The sequence below is a fragment of the Meriones unguiculatus genome, chromosome 5, assembly GCF_030254825.1.
Source record: "Meriones unguiculatus strain TT.TT164.6M chromosome 5, Bangor_MerUng_6.1, whole genome shotgun sequence".
NCBI lineage: Eukaryota > Metazoa > Chordata > Mammalia > Rodentia > Muridae > Meriones > Meriones unguiculatus.
In genome coordinates this window covers 2,139,913-2,161,577 of record NC_083353.1, presented here as the reverse complement: position 1 = coordinate 2,161,577, position 21,665 = coordinate 2,139,913, and the positions used below count along the sequence as shown (strand labels likewise).

Below are 21,665 nucleotides of genomic sequence, written 5' to 3'. Positions count from 1 at the left end.
TGTAAAAGCATTATCCATTCAAACCTGAAAAACCTGAGCTTGAGATCTGGAACCCACATAAAAGCCATTTACAGAACTGGAGAGAAGGTTCAACAGTTGAGAGCACTGGCTGCTCTTGCAAGAGGCCCTGGATTCTATTTCCAGCGATGTCTCACAACCATCTATAGCTCTAGCTCCATGGCCTTGAAGGCCCTTCCCTGGCCTGTGTGGGCACAGCAACACAGAGTACACATATGTTCATGCAGAAACACTTCTATACATCAAAATGAAAATCTTTTTTATTTAAAAGCTGAATGCAATGGCACACATCAGTAATTCAAGCGCTCGGACAGTGTACTGGAGGCAGGAGAATTATCTGGAAGCTCACAGCCTTCATTAGCTTGCAGTGTGCAGGGCAACAGAAATACTGAAGAGAACCCTGTCTTAACGGGGTGGATGATGAGAACCAGCTCCCAAGAGTTGTCCTCCAGTCTCTTTCTTGTGACACATGTGTGTCCCCACTAAAGAATAAATTATTTAAAATGGAAAAAAAAAAAAAAAGCACAACCCAGTATAAAACTTAAAATTTTCATAGAGCATCCAAAGTTTTTTCTTACAGGGTTTGGCATTTGGGGATCAAAGCCAGGGCCCTGTGCATGGCAGGCCAGCTGCTCAGAGCTGAGCCCAGCTCAGATCCTCAAAGGCTTTCTTTGTTTCTCTTGCGCACCTCCTTTCTCTGATGACCCAGGGCTCGGGTCTGCAGAGCTATGGCAGGCCTGGGCTGTGACATGTTCTCCACAATCTCAGGCCCATGGACTAACGGGGCAGAAGGTCTCACATCTTCCTGAGGAATTCTCTCTTTCAAAGGAGTTGGTTCTCCGAGGGGCAATGCCCCTGCTCTGAGGCACTAGGACAGCAGGCAGTCATAACCCTCCCTCAGACTTGCCAATTAGCTACACTGATACAGACCATTGAAGGCACAGACATGAGATTCAAAAGCAGAGTGCTACATTTACAGGACCTGACTAGACGATGACCCTTTTGGTTCGGAAATGGTTGGTGGGGTAATAAAGGAGGGCTATGCTAGCAGAGGCAGCCAGGAAGGAAGCTGGCCCCTCCTTGGAAGACCTGTTCTGAAAGAGATTGAACTGAAGGCTCTGGGAGCCACTGGCCACTTCACTGAGGTGAGTAGCGGGTTTATTCGCCTCCGTATCGCTTCCTGCCCAAGGCCTGTGCAAAGCCACGGGGCAGTCAGGCTAAGAAACCTCCAGCTCTCCCAGCCCAGAAAGGGGAGTCACAGAACAATGAGGTGCCCTGTCTCGCTGCCCTTCTGCTCTTCTGTGTCAGCTTTCTGCCCCACTCTCCACTGGAGCAAACCGGTCCGTGTATGTACGGGTGCAGAGCCAGCATTGACAGTGAGGGCTGGGCCCTACCTAGTTACACATTCTCTGCCTAAAGGCCTAACTACTGCTCGTCATCCTGGGCCCTTGAGCCAGGGAAACAAGTCTTGTGCCTACTTCAGACCTTTTCCACTCCCATAGGGCTTTGTAACCTCTTGGTTAGCCGTGGAGATACAGGCAAAATGAGACTTGGATGCAAATCCTTAAAGAGATGAGGTGCAAACAAAAGGGCTTTGTGTTGTTTTGTTTTTTTTTAAGTCAAAGACCGTCTTGGGATCCTGGAAGGTGGCTGTCCTCACCGTCTCCTCCAGGCCTTTAAGGAACGAGCGGGAGGGGATGCTGGGGAACCCAGCAGGTCCCGGATGTAACAAGCTGCACTTGATAGGCACGGAGCCTCCTGGCGGTCAGTGGACTTTGCAAAGGACGAGCCACCGGGGCGCCGCTGAACTTCCACCTAGAAACCCAGTGCCCTTGGCTCTGTGACTCCTGTCTCTGAGTCTGCCAAGTTCTCCAAGAGGACAGCCCGTGTTTGGAATTCAGCTCATGGGGGCTCGTGAGGGAAGTGTGCCCTCACCAGTACCTGGAGATCAGCCAGCTAGGCTCTCCAGCTGACCCGCTCACCTTCCTGGGGGGGGCTGGTCCATGGGCTGTAATCTCTCCCGTTTGGAGCACGCAGTGAGGACATTCAGCTTCACCAAATGCCGTCCCCCTTCAGCCAGGCATCGCCCCAGAAAGACAGCTACAGGCAAGTACCACCACCGCACTGTGAACCGGGAGAGTGGCCATGTCAGTAAGAGAGACACTGTCAGTTATGTTGTCGTAACGGATGATGAGTGCGTCCTTCCTCCAGCATTCCTGTCCCCACACCAGAAGGATAGTCTTGAATGTCCTTTTCTCCGATTTCACCTGCAGAAAACTTTCATTGTTGACAGTTGAGATCTGTTTCCCACAGTGTTTGGCTCTGGGCTATTCCTGCTGATTTATTTTTAATCTCACAGATATGTAATTTGGATGCTTTCAAAAAAGTTTTTGAGGACAGGGCTGTTTCAGCTTCCTTAAGTGTGTGTGTTCTTGTGAATAGGTGTGCATGCATGCCTGCTGTACAAGTGTGTGTGCAGGCCAGAGACCCTCAGGTGCCATTCATTCCTCAGGCTCTACTCGCCTTCTGTTGTTTGCTTGTTTTAAGATCACCTATGATTTATGTGTGTGTGCAGCACATGTATGCAGGAGCCCAAGGGGGCCAGAAGAGCACACGGGATCCGCCGGAGCTGTAGTTCGCACTTTAGTGAGTATGTCCCCATCTTCCTTTAAGATTCTTGCGCACCTGTAATCCCAGCACTCATTGAGGTAGAGGCAGGCAGATCTCTGTGAGTTCCAGGCCAGCCTGGTCTACAGAGGGAGTTCCAGGACAGCCAAGGCTACACAGAGAGACCCTGTCTCAAAAAACAACAAACAAAAACAAACAAACAGGGTCCACCTCTGCTCATCTCCTGCCTCAAAAACGAGTTCGTGTAGCCAGATGTGTCCTAGTCTCGGGATAAAATGTCCTGACAGAAAGCAGCTTAGGGAGAAAGGGTTTCCTTTAGCTCACCATTCCAGGTCACAGTTCCCAGCAGCAGGAAATCGAGGCAGCAGGCGCTTAACGCCATGCCCACCTTAGGCAACCTGAGAGAACAGATCCGCATCCTAGCTTGCTGGCTCGCCCACTCATGCTCGCTCCACGCATGCTCCTGGCGGATCTTCCGGAGCATAGACAGTGTAGGCAGAACCCCATCCCTCCACGTTCTGATTGTCCATTCTTTTGTCCAGGGACGTTTGGGTTGCTCTGAGGGTTGCTGCTCAGCACATGCCAGAGGAGAATCTGTATGAGGCCTGCCTCCCCGCTTGCCACGTGCCTGTGTTGACAGGTGGAACTTGGTTGCTTTTGAGTAGGAAATGCATCCTAGGGAGGACACTTACAAAATGCACAATTAATCACTGGGTGGCCTCTGAGCCCTTGCCTCCCTGTCACCGTCCATGGAGGCGGGCCTGGAGGCAGTCTCTGTGCTCCTTTTTGGAGCAACCCCTACACAAATGGGGCAGCCACAAGCTTTCTGTTGAAAACTGATGGTTTCTAGTGGCCAATATTTCTTTAGAAAAGTGTGCGTGTGGAGGTCAGAGGTTGACATCAGATGCCACTTTATTTATTGAGGCAGTCCTTCCCTTGAGCCTAGTGCTCACCGATTTGGCTAGTCTAGGCAGACTGCCCATTTCTCGTTGGTGCTGGGATTACAGGTGGGCATTGCCTGTTCCCTTGCTGTCTCAGTGCTGGGGATCCGAACTGTAGTCCTCATACTTTCGGGGAAGTGTTTTACCCCCTGAGCCATTGCTCCAGGCCCCCCACTGCCAACATGTCTGAAAGGTCATTCTATGAGCTGTCTAAGGGGCAGCCCCATTCCACTGAAAATCTTTATGCTTTTTCAACGCACAGATGGAGCCAAGGTTTCACGTGGCTCAGGAAAGCCTGGAACTGGCTAGGGACTTGTGGCTAGCTTTGAACAGTACATCCTTTTGTCTCCGCCTCTCAAGTGCTAGGGTTGTGAGCAAGCAAGAGCTGCTTCTGCAGAGTACCGGTGTTCAGGAGCCAGCGCAAGGCAGACAGGGAGCTGCGTACACCCATCTCCTGAGGGATCTGGCCTCTGCAGGCACCTGCGCATGCGTCAGCTCCCTCCATATACACACAGTTAAAACGAACAAAACTGACTCTTTAAGGACATCCACTTCCTACTGGTGGGCCTTGGGGTAGTTTCTGATGTTTTGCTGTGGCTAGTGATGCTGTGGAGACAAGAGCCGGGAATCACTGACAACCTGACCTCATTGGATTCCGGGAGCTGAGAGCCCCCTCAGGATTTTCATTCCCACACGACAGGCAGGTAACTGCCGAGCCAGCTGCTTGCAGGAGGGACTGTGTCTGTGCGTCACTCTCCAGGCAGAGCGTCAAAGCTATCCGCTGGTCTGTGGTTGTGCTTTTTCTAGTTTTTAAGAATGAGAGAGTGTCTCGGTCACTCTTCTGTACTTATGATCAAGGCAACTTGCAGAAGAAAGAGTTTACCGGGAGCTCCCAGTTTCAGAAGTCGAGTCTGTTGTCACCGATCCAGCAGTAGGGAGGCCTGGGAGAATGGAGTCTAAAAGTGAGGGGGCCTAAAGCTCACGCAGTATCCAACTTTGCGTAGAGTATCGGGCAATTTATAGTCTGAGGGTTAAGCAAGCGCCTGTGAGCAAAGTTCACAGGCCTCCAAGCTGTCTACAATCGCAAGGACAAGCAGTGCGAGGCCAAATAGTAAACAGCAGTGGGTCGCCTGAAGCAAACCCGTTTCTATCTGTCACTCCTGTACACCTGGAGGGGCACACTCCAAGCCTGTGCTCTGTGCACTGACTCACAAGGCTCCTGGACCTTTCTGACAAGTACTTAGAATTCTCCTCACACTACTTCACTCAAGACCTTGTTCTGACCATCGATGACTATCATGGCAGGGATCAGGGTGGCAGGCGGTGGGTATGTCACCAGGGCAATAGCCGAGAGGTCACATTTTACAACAAGAACCATGAGGCAGAAGAGAGCTAGCTGAGCACGGTGTGGGCTTTCGAAACCTCAAAGCCCCCTCCAGAGCCACACCTCCCCAACAAGGCCACACCTCCCCAGCAAGGCCACACCTCCCCAACAAGGCCACACCTCCTCAACAAGGCCACACCTCCTCAACAAGGCCACACCCCCCCAACAAGGCCACACCTCCTCCAACTAGGCCACACCTCCTCCAACTAGGCCACACCTCCTCCAACTAGGCCACACCTCCCCAACTAGGCCACACCTCCTCCAACTAGGCCACACCTCCTCAACAAGGCCACACCTCCTCCAACTAGGCCACACCTCCCCAAAAAGGTCACACCTCCCCAACAAGGCCACACCTCCTCAACAAGACCACACCTCCTCAACAAGGCCACACCTCCTCAACAAGGCCACACCTCCCCAACAAGGCCACACCTCCTAATCCTTCCCAAACAGTTCCACCAACTGGGGATCAAACAATCAAATATATGAACCTATGGGCCTGTCCTCATTCAAATCATCACAGACAGGGTCTTATGTCGTCTGGGCTGGCCTTGAACTCACTAGGAGGCAGGGGTAACCTTGAATTCCTGATACTCCTGCCTCTACCTCCCAAGTTCTGGGGATTACTGCACCAATTTAATGCGGTGCAGGGGACTGAACCCAGAGTGCTGGGGAAGCACTCTGCCAGCTGAGCCACAAATGAAGCTTCTAGGAAATGTTGTCATGCCAGTATGAATGCTCAATGATGGTATTTCAGCATAGTTCTAATTTGCTTAAGTATTTTTCAATTTAATTTATTTCACTTTTTAGAAATGTGTATGTGTGAGTGCCTGAATGTATATACATATACCATGTGCCTGCTTTGTGCCCTCAGAGGCCAGAGGAGATCCCCCGGAAGCGCTCAGTGTGGGTGCTGGGTCCCCTGAAGGATCAGTGGCTGCTTGGTTTTCTTAACTTGACAGACCTAGACATATCTGGGAAAGGAAGAGGCATTTTGAAAAAAATGCCTTCATAAGACTGGTCAAGTCCATGGTCAATTTTCTTAATTGGTGGTTGATGTGGGAGGGCCCAGCCCACCGTGGGCAGTGCCAGCCCTAGGGAGGTGGTCCTGAGTTCTGTAAGAGAGCAGGCTGAGCAAGCCAGTAAGCAGCACTCCTCCACAGTCTCTGCTTCAGCTCCTGCCTCCAGGGTCCTGCCTTGACTTCCTGGCCCGATTTCCTTCGATGACGGACTCTGACATGGAAATGTAATCTGAAATAAACCCATTCCTCTCCAAGTTGCTTTTGGCCTCAGCTGTTGTCACAGCAACAGAAGGCTAAGGCACGCACCACGTGCTTTTAAGTGCCGTCTCTCCAGCCCCCGCCCCCCCTCCCCACTTAAAGGAGTAAGACACCGTATCTTTTCAAATCTTTAAGGACCATTTGTTTTCCTAATGGGTTTTTAAAAAGTTGATAAAATGATTCCATACTTGATCTAGAAGAATCTATGGACAAGTTTGTAGTTTCCTTTAAATTTTAGTTTTATTTATAGGGTTTTTTTTTAAATAGATAATAGTCACAAGATTCAAAATTGAAAGGGAGTAAGAGAGTAGAAAGTAAGCTCCCTTTCTGTTCCGTACCCCAGTTTCTGGGCTGAGATGGGCACCAGGCCTCCCTCTCCTCCCACTTGCTCTCATCACAGTCCTGGACCACACTCAAGACTCTGAAATATCAAGTTCTAGCCTCCTGACCTCCCTCATGTCCCCCCACCTAACCCTGTGCTTGCCAGCCATCCTCATTCTGCTTCCTCTCCTGAGTCATCACTTGACCCTTCCTGCCCAGTGGGGCAGCCCACTTCCTGCAGCAGCCTGTACCCAGAGAGCCTTCTGCACCACCCGCGTCCTGCACCAGAGAAGGGTGCAGTTTTCAGGTCTCCAGCAAGATAATCACAGGATCTGTCTGGAAAGGAACCTTTCAAGACTGGAAGAGGGAGCTCTCAGTAATGAGACCAAGACAACAGGAGCTGATGGCGAGCATCCAGGACAAGCCGGGATGCAAGCTCTGTCTTAGGAAGCGGCCATGTTCAATTTCCGGCTGAGAGAAAACAGCTGCTCAGCCAATAGTTAGTAAGTCGCTGCTCGTGCCTGTCCCCCAGCTGCTCTCCCCTTCTGTCTGTGATTTAGTGTGTGTGTGCGTGTGCGTGTGCGTGTGTGCGTGGCCACTGTGCAATACTGGAAGATCAGAGGACAACCTTCCCTCAAGAGTTTCTTCTATTGGGTGGGCTTCAGAGACCAAGCCAAGGCCATCGGACCTTTGAGCCCCAAGCTTTGCTTCTAAACGTACTGTTTTGTTTTGTTTCGAGACAGGATATCACTATACAGTCCTGGCTGGCCTTAAACTCCATAGGAGACCAGGCTGGCCTTAACTCACAAGACAGCTGCCTGCCTCTGCCCTCCGAGTGCAAGGACGAAAGGTATTTGCCACCTGCCTCGGCTGTTGCTGCTGTTTTTGAGTCAGGGTCTGGCTGTCTAACCCTGGCTGGCCTTGTGTTTTACATGCAGGCTGAGCCCCAACTCAGAAAAATTCTACTTCCTTCTCTCAAGTGCTGAGATCACAGGTGTGGGCCACTACCCCTGGCTTGTCCAGTTGTTCACTAGGGTCATTGTTCACATCATTGTTCACAGACAAGTCATCTCTCTCCTCTGCAAATGAGAACAGTAATTTCTTTTAAGGAAATTGGGTGTGGTGGGGCTGGCTAGTGAAGGTCTGGGAGGCCTTTAATAGTTTAGGCACGATTTTTCTCTTGTTATTATCATCCAAAATGTCACTAGAATTGTATTTAAATTTATGTAAATTTCTGAACGTTTACTATATTTCCCCATCCAGGAATATGGTTCCTTATTATATATTCCTAAGCGAAGTTTATCATACAGTCTCATATAAGACACACGGTCTAGGTAAGTTCACTTCTCCATGTTTTGCATTAAAAATTTTAATGTTATTTACTTGTTGAGACAGGGTCTCATCATGTCCTCACTACAGCCCAGGCTAGTCCCGAACCCACAGAGATCTGCCTAGCTCTGCTTCCAGGGTGCTGGGATTAAAGGCATGCGTTGCCACCCAGACCGCATTGGAAATGAAGCCTCCTCCTTGTGATGTCCTAGTCAGGTGGTCCCCACCACCCCGAGCACCATCCCTCTAGAGAAGGAGGCTGACAACATGATCTTTCATGCCCCAGAAGAATGACTTCAGTCAGGACATGAACAGTGAGGCTCATCTTGGCAGAAGTGACCAAAGCACTGTCTCTAGCTCCGCGAATGTAGCCTGGGTAGAGGATGGGGGGGAGGGGGAGTCAGGGAGGGGAGGGGAAGTCGGGGAGGGGCGGAGGAGTGGGGGGGGAGGTAGTGGCTAGTGGCTAGTCCTGTCTGTCTGCCTGCTCTGGTTCCATTTGGGGCTGTGTCTCAGAGATGGCCACTCAGGCACCCTCAGTTCCTTTCTGGTCTTACTGGTTTCCGGGAGCATGGCTGACTGGACACAGGGGAAGCTTTGTCAAGGACCAGGCTTGGAAGATGGGAGACCTTGAGAGTTTGGCTTTGCTTAAGATCTGCCTTCTAGCAAAGGTCATTTTTCTCTGTTGGAAATGAAATTGGTGACTCTCTGCCCAGTGCCGGGGATGGCCACCAGGTGGCAGCAGAGATCAGGCAGGAGGAGAGGTTGGCCCAGCAGGTGATGTGGGTGTCCAGACTCTGGGAAAGCTGGGAGTCAGGTGCCCTCTCTCTGCTGAAACACAACCCACCTGGGCCCCACTAATCCAGGACATGCTACTAGCCAGACACAGGCCTGATATGTCACTTGCATGGACTCAATCAGCCTTGGTGGTAATTACCCCCTTTTTCCAGTTGAGGAAATTGAGGGAGAGAGAGGGGTGGGGAAACAGCCCCTTTCCTTTTGTCTAAAGGAAAAAAAGAAGAAAAGAAGGGAGGGAGGGAGGGAGGGAGGGAGGGAGGGAGGGAGGGAGGGAGGGAGGGAGGGAGGGAGGGAGGGAGGGAGGGAGGGAGGGAGGGAGTAAACCATCAAGATTACCAGAAACCGCTTTGCCCAAGGCCCCACGGAGATTTGAGCTGAGATCTGAACCCACTTAACTAAATAAAGCAAACTCAATTTGAGCTGGCATTGAACCTGAACCTCTATAAGCCACACTTTATTTTGGAATCAAGGACATACCGGTGAGTAAAGTGAAGTCTTTCTCACGCGAGAAGGCAAGACAATATGCAAATAAGCCAGGAAGGGCACACTGCCCAGATGCCCTGTCTGTAGCCCGGGCTACATTAGCCCCAGCCACTTCTTGATCACGCTGCAGGGTTGGGCGCCTGCACTGTGGCGGGTCCCTTCCCAGGACCTTCCCAGGGTCTAAAGCCCTGGAAGCCGAGGACCTCCAAGGGAGCTTTAAATTTCACTCAACTGGGGTCACTAGGGTATGTGACAACAGACCTAGGCTACATCTCTGTGGGCCTCAGTTTCCCTCAATTTAAAATGGGGGCTTTGGGGTAGGATGAGATCATCTTCAAGTTTTCTTACAACTATAACATCCCTCCAAGACAAAATAAATGATAAAAAAGATCTGTGGCCGGTGAGACGGTTCAGCAGGTAAAGGCACCTGCCAACAAGCCTGACAACTTGAGTTCAATTCCTCAAACCCACAAGGTGGAGGAGACAACTGAGCCCCACAAGTTGTCTTCTGACCTCTGCATGTCTGCTATGGCAGAAACACACATACACACACGCACACACACACGCACACACGCACACACACACACGTAATACAGAATTTCATAGAGAAAAGATCATGGATAAAACCAAGCAGGGAGATGAATTGGCATTTCAGACACAGCCATAAAATGCTCACTGGGTTAAAATCTCCAAAAAAAGAAAAGAAAAAGAAAGAAAGAAAGAAAGAAAGAAAGAAAGAAAGAAAGAAAGAAGGAAGGAAAGAAAGAAAGAAAGAAGGAAAAAAAGAAAGAAAAAAATCCAAAAAGAAGTTTGGAGCAAAGCCCCTGCCCAGGCCCTGCCAGCCCCAGCAGTAGCCTGGTCTGCCGGCCAGTCAGACATCCGTGCCTGACCCTGCGGGAGTGTCCCTCCCCCCACCGCAGTCACATGGCTGACCGCTACTGGACCCCAGAAGTCAATCTCCAATGCCCCAAATACTGCTCAGCCTGGAAGCCACAGAAAGCCTTCCTGCCACCCAACAGGAGCTGAGCCAGGAGCTCTGGCCTTCCTGCGATTTGGAGCCTGCTGTCCACTGCTAAGAACACACAGGTAAGACTGCAGCTTGAAGCGTCATCCACAAAGTGTGTTTTTCCAAGTGTGAGTACTGATTGTTGATGTGTGATCATCACACACACTGCCCTGGAGTACTAGACAACCCCCCCAGATGAGCCCTGGGTGCTTGCCTTTCCTTTAAAAATGACACTGTATTTGTCATTCCAGAGTTCTCTGGTTCGGGATGTGAATCCTCCAAACAAATGGAGGTGAGATGAGACTCCTGTGTTCTCAGAACCTGGCGAATTGCTTCAGCTTGCCTCCATCAGATGGAAGCAAGCATCTTTCTCTCCCAGGCCTGTGTGTGTTTGTCTTTACGGTGTTTGTGAGACTGGCAATAATACTTCAGAAGCCTCTTTTTCTCGTGGAGAGCTGTGGGGGCCGGGCTGTGGCTGTCGGTGTGGCGCTTCAGATGGCTAACTATTCGTTCTGCATTTTTGTTTCTAGCTGTGGGTGTGGTTCTTGGTGCGGTATTGCCACTTGCTTAGGGACATTTCGTTTTCTTTGTCTTACCCTCTCTCTTCTGGGTTGTAGGAGTTTGCTCGGCAGGCCTGGAGGCAACAAATGAGCCTCCGGTTGGAAGGTAGTCTTTCTCTGGTTTCTCTGTTCTTTGTTTTATTTGGTTAGTTTGAGGTTGGGGCTCATGGGTTCTAGGCTGGCCTGGAACTGGATATGGAGCACAGGCTGGTCCTGAACCCCTGATCCTCCTGCTCCCAATTCTCAAGTGCTGGGATGACAGGCATGTGAAACAATGTCCACCTTCCTCTGTCTGGTTTCTCGCTCAGCTTCCTAAGGCCTAGCATGGTCCCATTTTTTTGTCAGTTTATTTGATGAAATCATCCAGGGTGTGCCAGAGGGTAAGTCCTTTCCTGAGACCCTCGGGGTTCACCGGACACTGTGCTGTCTGGTCTGACGTTCTGAACTGTAAAGGTCCAATTGCTTAACAGACAGGTGGAAGAAAAACATTGCTAGATGGTTGAGCATCCAGCATAGCAAGCTTTCTCTAGGTAGTTCATGTCCAGAGCATGGCTGCCCAGTGCTGGGAATGAATTCGCATCCTTTTCCTCTCTTCCCCGATAATCCGACTGTCTCATCCTGTGTCCCCGCCTCTGGTGCACTGGGTTCGCCTGAATCAATGTGGCCTGTGGATGCGGAGGAGGGGGTGTTTAGCTGCCACTAGGGGTTCTGATGGGCGTGAGGTGCTACATAGCTTTAAGGCTGGCTCCATTTCTGTGTCCTGCTACACTGGACATAAAGGCCGTTGGGTGGAAGGCTTGGGGTGTCCGTGTGCCAGGGCACCATTGATTCAGCCCTTCAAGTTTAGAGTGTCGATATTGTCAGGGTGGTTTTAGATTATTCTTGGGGATCCTAGATGCTGGACCTGGAAAGGCGCCAGCCAACTTCTCAGGACAAAGAAGATTTGGTCTGAACTGTGACTCATGCTCAAGGCCAAGGTGATTTGGGATCTAAGGTGGATGAGGAAATGGTGGTTCTAGTTGGATAGGGGGGAACCTGGAGGTAGGAAAACTTCTTGCAAGCTTTCCCCTCTGCTGCATGCCAGGGGTCGCTGTCATTTGGTGACGGCATAGGGGGTAGCTGCAGGGCTTCATGGTCTTCAAATGTTAGTCACTCTAAGCAGCTGAAGGTATTGAGGCAAGTGCCGGCTTGGACAGGGCTCTGGGCTCTGGTGAATGCAGGGATGAGTCAGTGCTCAGGAAAGGCCTGGAACCCAAAAGTGGGAGACTGAGGAAGCCTATACTAGGCTTTTCCCGTCACTCTCCTTCTTCTCTTGCATTCTCTTCCACTCTTCCCTCTCTTTTCCCCTCCCTTACATCCTCCAGCCTAGGAATCAGAAAGAAGTCAATCTGATTTCTGGTTTCACCAGAGCTGGCTCTGTGACTTGACAAATGATTTTAATCTTCTTGTTGGTATTTTTTCAATGTGTGTGTGTGTGTGTGTGTGTGTGATTTTTAAATATGAATTTCTTTAATTCGCCGTCAGCATTTGTGTGTTTGTGTGTGTGTGTGTGTGTGATTTTTAAATATGAATTTCTTTAATTCGCCGTCAGCATTTGTGTGTTTGTGTGTGTGTGTGTGTGTGTGTGTGTGTGTGTGCATTTTGTTCACTTGTCATGCCAGTCTGTAGAGGTTGGTGGACATCTTTGTGGAGTCAGTTCTCTCCCTCCACCTTTCTGTCGATTTAGGGAAATGAACTCAGGTCCCCAGGCTTTGGGGCAGTTCTTTTACCCAGAGCCACTTCACCAGCTACCACTGGGATTTTGGATAGCACATTTTAAAAGGTGAATTGTTCCTGAGTTAGGGGACATGTAGGGAGTTCCAGGAGTGGGTTGGGATTTTCTTAGAACAGAGCTTACTCTTCATTTTCGTCCTTATATGAGGCTTTACTGATGCGTTATGATCTGTAACCACAGGGGGCAATTTGCAGTGCTAATGAGATGGAGATGTCATTACAGGGAAGTGAAGGAGAGCAAGCAGTCACCCATTGCTCCAGCCCCTAAAGACACCTTGCCTCATGCCCTTTCCTCTATCTCTCTTCTCCATCCCCCAAGGCAGTTATTTCCACCAGTGATATTTAGAACAACCAATGTAGCATCAGCGGTGTCCAGGCATGGCAGGCAGTGGGCTGTGGAGAACGCACACCAGCCACTGTGTTTGGAGAACGGTCCCACAGCTGTTCCATGTGCCGCCACATTAGTCCATCACGTCCTGCTACTGTTTGTTTTTGAGACAGGGTCTCACTATGTAGCCCTCGCTGGCCTAGAATTCAGTGTGTAGAGCTGCCTGGCCGCAAACACGGAGATCTGCCTGTCTCTGCTCCTGAGGCCGGGAATGAAGGGGGTATGCCGCCATGCTTGGTTTTTGTTATTTTTTTTCCTACTGCACAAAAGTTTTTGAACATGGCAGGTGTGGTGATGAACACACCAGGTGTGCGGTGACGGCCTTTAATCCCAGCGCTCAAGAGACAGAGGCAGGAGGACCTCTGTGAGTTTGAGACAAGCTTGGTCTACACAGTGAATTTCAGGCCAGCAAACGCTGCATAGTGAGGCCACATCTCAAAACAACAACCAAAAATAATGATGCCCTTTTGTGCCAGTGATTCAGTTACTGGTCAACTCCGGTGTACAAAAAGATCTTTTAATGTCCAGTTTGACATTTCTAAGATTTTTATGGTAGATGTTTATTTTCAGAAACCTTACGGCTAAGAACTTTGTACAGTTCCCCGAAAAGGACAATCTGGGTTTGAATTTTTGTTTCTCTCTTTTGACAGTAGTTCCAATTCTTGGTGCCTCAGTTCCATGTCTGTATAATGACACTAATGTGGTTGGAGGTGACACTCTGTGGTTGAAACCTTCAGATAGGCAAGGCTCTGGCCGCATCCTCAGCAGAGTAAATCCACTGATCCTAATATTAATGCCAATGCTATCGCATTGGCCAGACAACTCTAATACGTCATGGGAAGCACTCAAAAGCTGCCTGTTAATGGTATCACCTATATTCTATTACAGTTTACAGTCTTATTCCATTACGTGTGTACGTGTGTTCAGGTGAACATGTGCAGGGATGTGCCGTACGTGCGGAGGCCGGAGGTCAACCTCGGGTACCATCCCTCAGCATGCCATCCTTCAATGAGGCTCACATTCAGCTAGGCTGGGTAGCCAGGGAGCCCCGGGATCCATCTGTCTCCAGCTCCCCATCACTGGACTTACAAGTGTGCAGCGCCATATCTGCCTTTCTGTCTGTCTGTTTGTTTTCCAAGACAGAGTTTCTCTGTATAGTCTCGATGGTCCTGGACTCACTTTGTAGACCAGGCTATCCTCGAACTCACAGAGATCCACCTGCCTCTGCCACCTAAGTGCTGGGATTCCAGGCTCTAGGATTAACTCACTGCAGTGAGTTCTACACCTGGCTTTTTAAAAGTGGGTTCTGGGACCAAACTCTGCCAGCAAGGCAAGACTTCACTGACATCTCCCCTGCTCCCTGCACCTTTCAACGTTCTGAAACTCTGCTCATCTTTCTCTTTGTAGTGATGAAGGTGGAAGAGGAGAAGGCTGGGGTCAAAAAGCTGGACCCCACAAGCTACAGGAGGAGACAGCCAGGACAAGGTGAAGACACTTTGAAAGCCTGATGTGAATTCCACAGGGGTCTGAGAATTCTCGAGTGTCACCAAATTAGCGCCCCTAGTTGGACACTGAGAGAGCTGTCTCTTTCCTTGACTCCTGGCAATGTTCTTGAAGAGTGTCCTGGCAGGCTCAAAGCCTGCCAATTAGCTCTGACCACAAGCTTGCCGTAAGAACATCATGACGGGCTGGGGAGGTGGGCCAGTGGGTGAAGCATTTGCTGTTTGCAGGGGTGAGAACCGGAGTGCAGCTCCCCAGAACACAGAATGCTGGGTGCGTGCGGTGAGCATCTGTGATTTCAGCGCTCGGGAGGCAGAAAGAGGGAGTCCTTAGCGTGAGCCGGCTGCCGAGACTCCCCCGGCCTTTTGGCTCTGCATTCCAGGAGAGGCTTTGCCTGAACAAATAATGTGGACAGTAATTAAGGCATCCGACACCAGTTGGGGCTTCCACAAACAGTCTGCAATGCACACAAACCCGCCCCTCCAACATACACACCTGAGTTTTTGGCTTTAAAAGTGTTTTGGTTTCTGTTTTGTTTTGTTTTGTTTTGTTTTTTTGGAACTCAATTGTGCAGTTTTTGAGGTGTGAACTTGTAGTTGACAGTGTACTGTCACCATGTTAAGAGACTGACCTGAGCAGGTCTCTAGGGACCACCCACATGACTGGGCTTTTGTCAGGGTGGATTAGGGCAGAGTTCCCCCAACATCAAGCTATTGAATTTGCCAGTGCTCCAGGCTGTGATCAATGACAGATACCAACATTTAGTACATTCTGAAAGCAGTGGCTCAGCTGGAGCCTGCGTGAGGCAGCTGCAGGGCTTTTCTGCTGGAGCAGAATTGCTGGCTTGGAGATAAAACGGTCCCCAACTTAGCTGTGATGCATCCTGACAGAACCCTCCTCCCAGCACCTGCTGAGGTGGGTGGAATTCTGTCTTCCTAAGCCTGACTTAGGAAGCCAAAGATGGACTCTGGCTCCATCCGGGCACCCCATGTCCTCCATATTGCTTCTGACTAACTGGGTTGGTCACGGCCCCCCCTCTGTGCTGTTTCCACAGATTTCCCCTCAATACATATTGGGTTTCCAGTCCCCAGTTGCTCTCACAGAAAGTGTGACTCAAAGGGGCACCTTTCAGGCCTGCAAAAAGTCCAGTGGGCCCTGCGGCCAGACGAACCACAGCAGGAGCTGACCGGTCCAGGGGTCCGGGCCAACAACCAGGGAGGCAGCGCGGATTTTACCAAAAGGACGCGTAAGTTCCTTCCTTCAAGGGCATGTTCTGAAGAAGCAGCCTGTTGGTGGGCACAGTACAGCCAGAGAGGGGTTTCTCGGGAGACTATGGGTGACATCACATAGGCTCAGTGTTAACTCTCAGGTAACCCTACTCACCGACACAGGTAACCTGAGCTCTCTGTCCCGCTCTGTGTGGTGCTGAGAACTGCTCTGGGCTGGAGGTGAGGCCCAGCAGCCCGTGCGGCAAGCATGGTGGCCCCGTGCTTGTCACTGGCGCTGGGAGGGGCTCTCATCTGTTGAGGTTTGCAGAGGCCTGTTTATCTGAAGCCGCCCCACCCACTTGCTTTTGTTACCTGTGCTGTTGTAAAATCATCAATGGGACTATTGTCAAGGAGCTGCTCCTCTACTTTGGAGGGAAGTTTTGTGGTTTGGAAATATAAAAAAGTATCTTTACACTTATTTTGTGGGTGGAGGTTTGTGTTGTGGTTAAAGTGTGGAGTTCAGAGGACAGCTTGTGGGAGTCAGTTCTCTCCTTCCACAATGTGGGAACAGGGAACCAGCGATCAAAGTCAGGTGGTCAGATTGAACACTGGGCCATCCCTCAGGTCCCCAGTTTGGAAGTTTTACTCTGGGGCCTTTAATTGATTTTGAGTTAGTTCTGTGGCTAGCATAAGGTGTGTTCTGGCTTCACTCTCTGCATATGGATATCCGCTGTTTACCAGTACTGATTAGTGAAGTAACTGTCCCTTCCTCAGGGTGCCTCCTCGCTGCCCTTGGTGGCTAGCAGCTGGCCCCGCATGCATACACTGTCCATTCTTGCTGTTCCATTGCCCTGCGGAGGCTTTTGCTGTTGTTTGCCAGTACTGCACTGTTTTGATTTGATGTTGCTCTGTGATATAGTTTGAAGAAGGTAGTATAATCACCTTTGTTAATCCTTGCATCACCCTGAGAGAAAGGTATGTCATTATCCCATAGTTATTTCAGGAAACCAAAGTTCAAAGGCACAAAGCCTAAAATAGCCTGTAATCGGTGAATCTGGGAAATTAAGTTGTCTGCAAAGCCTGTGAATGACAGTCATCTTCAGTGGTCAGTCACCATGCTGGACATGGGGTGAAAATTAGAGCCTTTTAAGTAGCCACATTGGTTTGTGATGAAAGAGACAGGCTTCTTCCTTACCAGATCTTTTTCGGAGTGGATAGGACTTAGAAATTTAATTGCTATCGGCTGTTGAAGCTGCATTCAAGCCCAGAACATGTGATGCCTAGAACTTTGCAGCCACAGTGGCCATGGACAAAAGGCGTGTTTTCTTCCCTGGAAAAGAAGTGTTCTTTTCTTGTCTGATAATCTCTTAAGATGCCATAGAAGCAAGAGCCTTAGGAGAAGTATTAGACGCACGAATTCATCTCTGCTCCACTCAGCTGCTAATGAGAACTTGACCCCAAGACCCAACCAGGTGGGCCAGGCTCACCCCGGGCTGAGCCAGCATTCAGTTCCCTCATCTATAGGTGGAGGGCAGTGGTAGATGGCCCCTGTCTTCTCAGGATGGAGGTGCTCCCAGGGGTGAGGGAGGCAGCTCCTCCAGGCTAACATCATGTCTGTTCCAGGTGAACTGGATGACTAGCCACACCAGACTGTCAGGGGTTACCAAATGAGATGAACTAGATAAAATACCTGACTCAGTCCACTGTGCCTGATCAGCTCTCCCACAGTGCGCTTACGCGCATTAAGTACACACAGCCCAAGCCTTTCTCTTCATGAGCAGACATTTTCCTGGCTTGGTCAGCCTCACCCCTGCTGAGACGCTTATAATCTCCCTTCTGATGGGAGGAGCAAGAAAAAAATATTGAAGCTCTTTCCTTTTAAGGGTGTTGAACTTAAAAGGCCATTTTAAAAAGTCAAAACTGGGGCTGATGAGATGGCTCAGCAGATAGGAGCACTGGCTGCTCTTCCTCATACACATACAATAAAGTAACTATAAAGAAAGAAAAACTCAAAACCACTCCAGGATAAGTAGCAAAGGAGAGGAAAGGTTATTTCCTATGTAGATACCAGAGCCTGACAGAGTGCAAAGGCTTTAGGATCAAGGAGCCATTATGGTTCTCTTTCTTCCTTTCTTTCCTTAGAGTGCTCTCTCTCCTCTCTCTCCTCTTTCCCTCTCTCCCACTCCTCTCTCTGTCTCTTTCACTCCATCCTGTCTCTCTGCCTCCTTCTGACTGTCTTTCTCTCCATCTCTGTCTGTTTCTGTCTCTTTCTCTCTCCTTCTTGCTCTTTCTCCTTCTGTCAGGATGGGCCTAACTTGCTACTGGAGTTTGGTTTCCAGCCACCTAGTGGCTCACAACCGTCTGTGACCCTAGCCCCAGGTGATGGCCTCTGTGGACTCTGCATAAACATCACGCCCTGACATGCATGAAGGCAAAATACCCTATACGTAGGAAACAAAATAATTTAAACTATTCTCTAGCTGGTATTGGTGGACGTGAGTCCAGTGGGGACCTGCTGAAAGATTCTGGTTCTTGTGTTCCTGAACAAAAACAGTGGGCAGGGTCAATGGAGAGTAACAGTGCCGGAGGCGGTTTATTAAAGAAGGGACACACTTTCCACACAGGAAGTGGGCAGGGGTGGGAGGGAGGCTAGGAGCTCAGTGACACTGTGCCTGGAGACCCCTCATGGGTCGTTTGCATGTCGTCTGCCTTGTATCTCATTTGCACCCTCTGGCTTCTCCTTGCACGTGCTGTCTGTCACAGGCTGGTCTGAGAGGCGTCCTACCTTCCTTTCTGCTAGCCAGCCTTTGGCATACAACAATGTCATAGCCCCTGGGTGAGGTTTTCAGACCCCAGCCTCCTGCTTCGCGGTTTCTGGAAGTTTCTCCAAGGCCATCTTCCCTGTAGTTTCAGCACTTCTAACCCACCCCACTGCCCTCTGGGTCTCCTCATTGTGTCCTTACTACTTGTTTCTCCCTCTTAGCTTAGCTGCAACTAACCACTTTGAAATGATGCGCTCACGGCCTGTGGCATTTGCACATCTTGGACTGCGATTGACAGCTATGGCACAGGGAATTGTGTTTCACAGTCTGAGTCTTCAGAGTGGGTGATGAAGGCGGTGGTTTCTTTCCCTGTGGTTACCCTTCACCAAAGCGTTTCCCACACTGGCTTGCTCAGGCTCTCTCTGATCTCACATTGAAATTGATGCCTTTCCCCTCCCCTGAGGAGCAGCGTGGCTGAGGGAACTCAGAAGGAAAAGGCCAAGGGATTTAGTCGAACTTTTCAATAAGCCTGGGCTGACATTGCTCTACCCCCGAACACAGCGGGATTCGTCTGGTGCCCTCCACCAGCACTGTTGGGAAGGCGGCCACATGCCTGTCTGGTTCTGCCTGCTCCTCTCTTCGGAACACAGCCAGGGCAGTTCTCCTTGACCCGGTTTTCTTTCAGCCTTTTCCACCTCTGTTTGGCTCCAAAATTTGTTTTGCTTTGTTTGTTTGTCTTTAGCACATGCATGCATACACTTGTGTGTGCACACACACACACAAGAGAGAGACAGAAAGAGAGAGAGAGAGAGAGACAGAGAGAGAGAGACAGAGGGAGGATGAGAGAGAGCACAGATTGAACTCAAGTTTTCTGGCTTAATAGCAAGCACCCACACCCACAGGGCCATCTCACAATCTTAAAACCCCTTGGCTCCTATCTTTTACTGATTCCCAGAACCTTTTTGTTTTAACTAGTCCCATTAGTTATAACTGCAGCTTTAAAAGGGTTTTTGTTGTTGTTGTTGTTTTTCGAGACAAGATTTCTCTATGTAGCCCTGGCTGTCCTGTAACTCACTCTGCAGACCAGGGTGGCCTCTGTAGACCAGACACAGATCCACCTGTGTCTGCCTTCTGAGAGCTGGGATTAAAGGTGTGTGCCACCACCACCTGGCCTTTAAAAGATTTTAACATACATTTATTTTTAATTATGTGTTTGTATGTGTATGCACGTGGGTGCAGGAGCTTATGGAGGCCAGAAGAGGGTGTTGGATTCCCTGAGCTGGAGTTACAGGTGGTTGTGATCCACCTGACGTGGGTGCTGCAAACAAACTGGATTTCTCTGTAAGAACAGGGCATGCCCTTCACTGCTGAGCGACACGTCCAGCACAGACCCACCCTAAGATCATGTACAGGAAGGTGTATCGACAGTATTCAAAACCTACTTGAGTGGAATTGGACAGAGACACATAGAGATAGTGTTTCTATGGTAACTGTGTTACAAGTCAGTTCACTGTCACCTGCAGTCACCAATGGAGAGAAGAGAACCAGAGAGAGAGAAAAAAATGCTTTCTTAGCGGCCCCATTGGCATAGCTCTCACCTGAAACGACCGTTCTACCCCTTGAACTAATAGAGAATCCCCGTGGTCCAAGCTGGCCTTGACTGATAGCAATCTCCCTGCCTCAGCCTCCCAAGTGATGATGTTATAGACGTGAACCATTATACCAGGCCTTTGTGACTTTTATTTCCTTTAAAAAAGGTTTATTCATTTTTACTTTGTGCATATGTGTGTGTGTGTGTGTGTGTGTGTGTGTGTGTGTGCACCTGAGTGTATGTGTGTGTACCATGTGCATGCAATGCCCATTAAAGCCAGAGGAGGGTGTCCAACAGCCAGGAACTGGAGTGACAGGCAGTTGTGAGCTAACTAAGATGGATGTTGGGAACTGAACCTGGGCCTTCTGCAAAAGTAACATTCTTCTTTTTCTTTTCCTCCTCCTCCTCTTCCTTCTGAGATAGGGTTTCTTTGTGTAGCTCAACTTGTCCTGGAACTCACTCTGTAGACCAGTCTGACCTAGAACTCACAAAGATCCACCTGCCTCTGCCTCCCAAGTGCTGGGATTAAAGGCGTGCATCACCACTACCAGATTACAAGCACTCTGAACTATGGAGCTATCTGTCCCCTGTGCCCAGATGGGTAAATCCTCAGCCATCTGGTATTTCAAGAAATAACCTCTTCAGGAACCTCTCTTTGTGCTTTATTTACAGCCATGCAGGCCAGCAGATCTAAAGAGGACAGAAATGGGCACAGTTTCTATGTCAGCTAAGGCAACATGTGGCAGGCTGACCAGGGTGACCAGGTTCCAGGGTAACCTCCTACACCCTGGGACAAGAGTGTGCTCTGGAAGGGAGGGTCTGCTCATACCTCCCTTACTTTAGGGCACAGTTTACCTACAAGAGATCAGCTTCAGTGAGCAGCTAAGTCCCGAGAGAGAGAGCCAGCGGGAGGGAGGAAGGAGAGACTTCTAAGAATTGGGTCCCTGCCAGGGAAGTGGGTAGGGGCCCTCAACATAAGAGCAAAAGAGCTCCTCACTCAGGCAGAAGGAACATTCAGGCTTAAGTTGGAAGATGCAGCCAGAGACCTGAGTCCCTTCTCTGGGGCTGCATGGTGTCGTCCAGCAGCTTCGTGGGAATCTATTCATTCCTCTTTTCCGCCTGCACCCTCTCTGCCTCCATCTGTGTGTTTGTGTTCCCAGGAATCATCAGGGAAGGCCAGCTAATGGAGAGACGCAACTTTCCAGACATGGACCAGATGTCCAATTAACCTGTCCTCACCTGACAGGTTATGGCCAGCGACATAAGTCATGTGTTACTGAAAGATTGCTTTCAGGGGTGGGAGACATAGGCTGGGCAGATGTCCCCAAAGCTATCTTGCACAGGAGCACAAATGGGCAGGTTCTCTTCTCCTGCTTTAGAGAACATATTTAGGGTTTATGTACAGCTTCGGGAAAAGGAATTCTATCAGCCGTGACACCAGGGCACGGGGCTTCTCGTCCTCTCGCCTCATACGCTTGGCAAGAATGACCCTGGCACCCCCAGGTTCTGCCTCCCACCCCCCTGTATTCTGTGGCCCTGTGCCAGAGCAGCGGGCACCCGCACAGCTCCACCCCAGCTCCCGTTTCCTGGATCCTAGGTGCTTAGCTCCTTTCTGTGGCAGCTAATCCCCTACTGATGTGCTCATGAGTGTTACTCACAGTCACTCACCCAGAAAATATGTGCTGAGCGCCCACGCTGTGT

General features: G+C 50.0%; 1 protein-coding gene across 1 annotated transcript in view; it reads left to right on the top strand.

Moving 5' to 3' along the window:
* The first annotated feature begins 9,096 nt into the window (after window positions 1-9,096).
* The window catches only part of Slc4a5 (solute carrier family 4 member 5), an 80,646-nt gene continuing 68,077 nt past the window's right edge, over window positions 9,097-21,665 (top strand). The window contains exons 1-3 of the mRNA XM_021654697.2: window positions 9,097-10,262; window positions 14,311-14,388; window positions 15,458-15,649. Of these exons, the coding sequence (XP_021510372.1) occupies window positions 14,313-14,388; window positions 15,458-15,649 (268 nt within the window). The 5' untranslated portion in view covers window positions 9,097-10,262; window positions 14,311-14,312. The remainder of the gene's footprint in view (window positions 10,263-14,310; window positions 14,389-15,457; window positions 15,650-21,665) is intronic.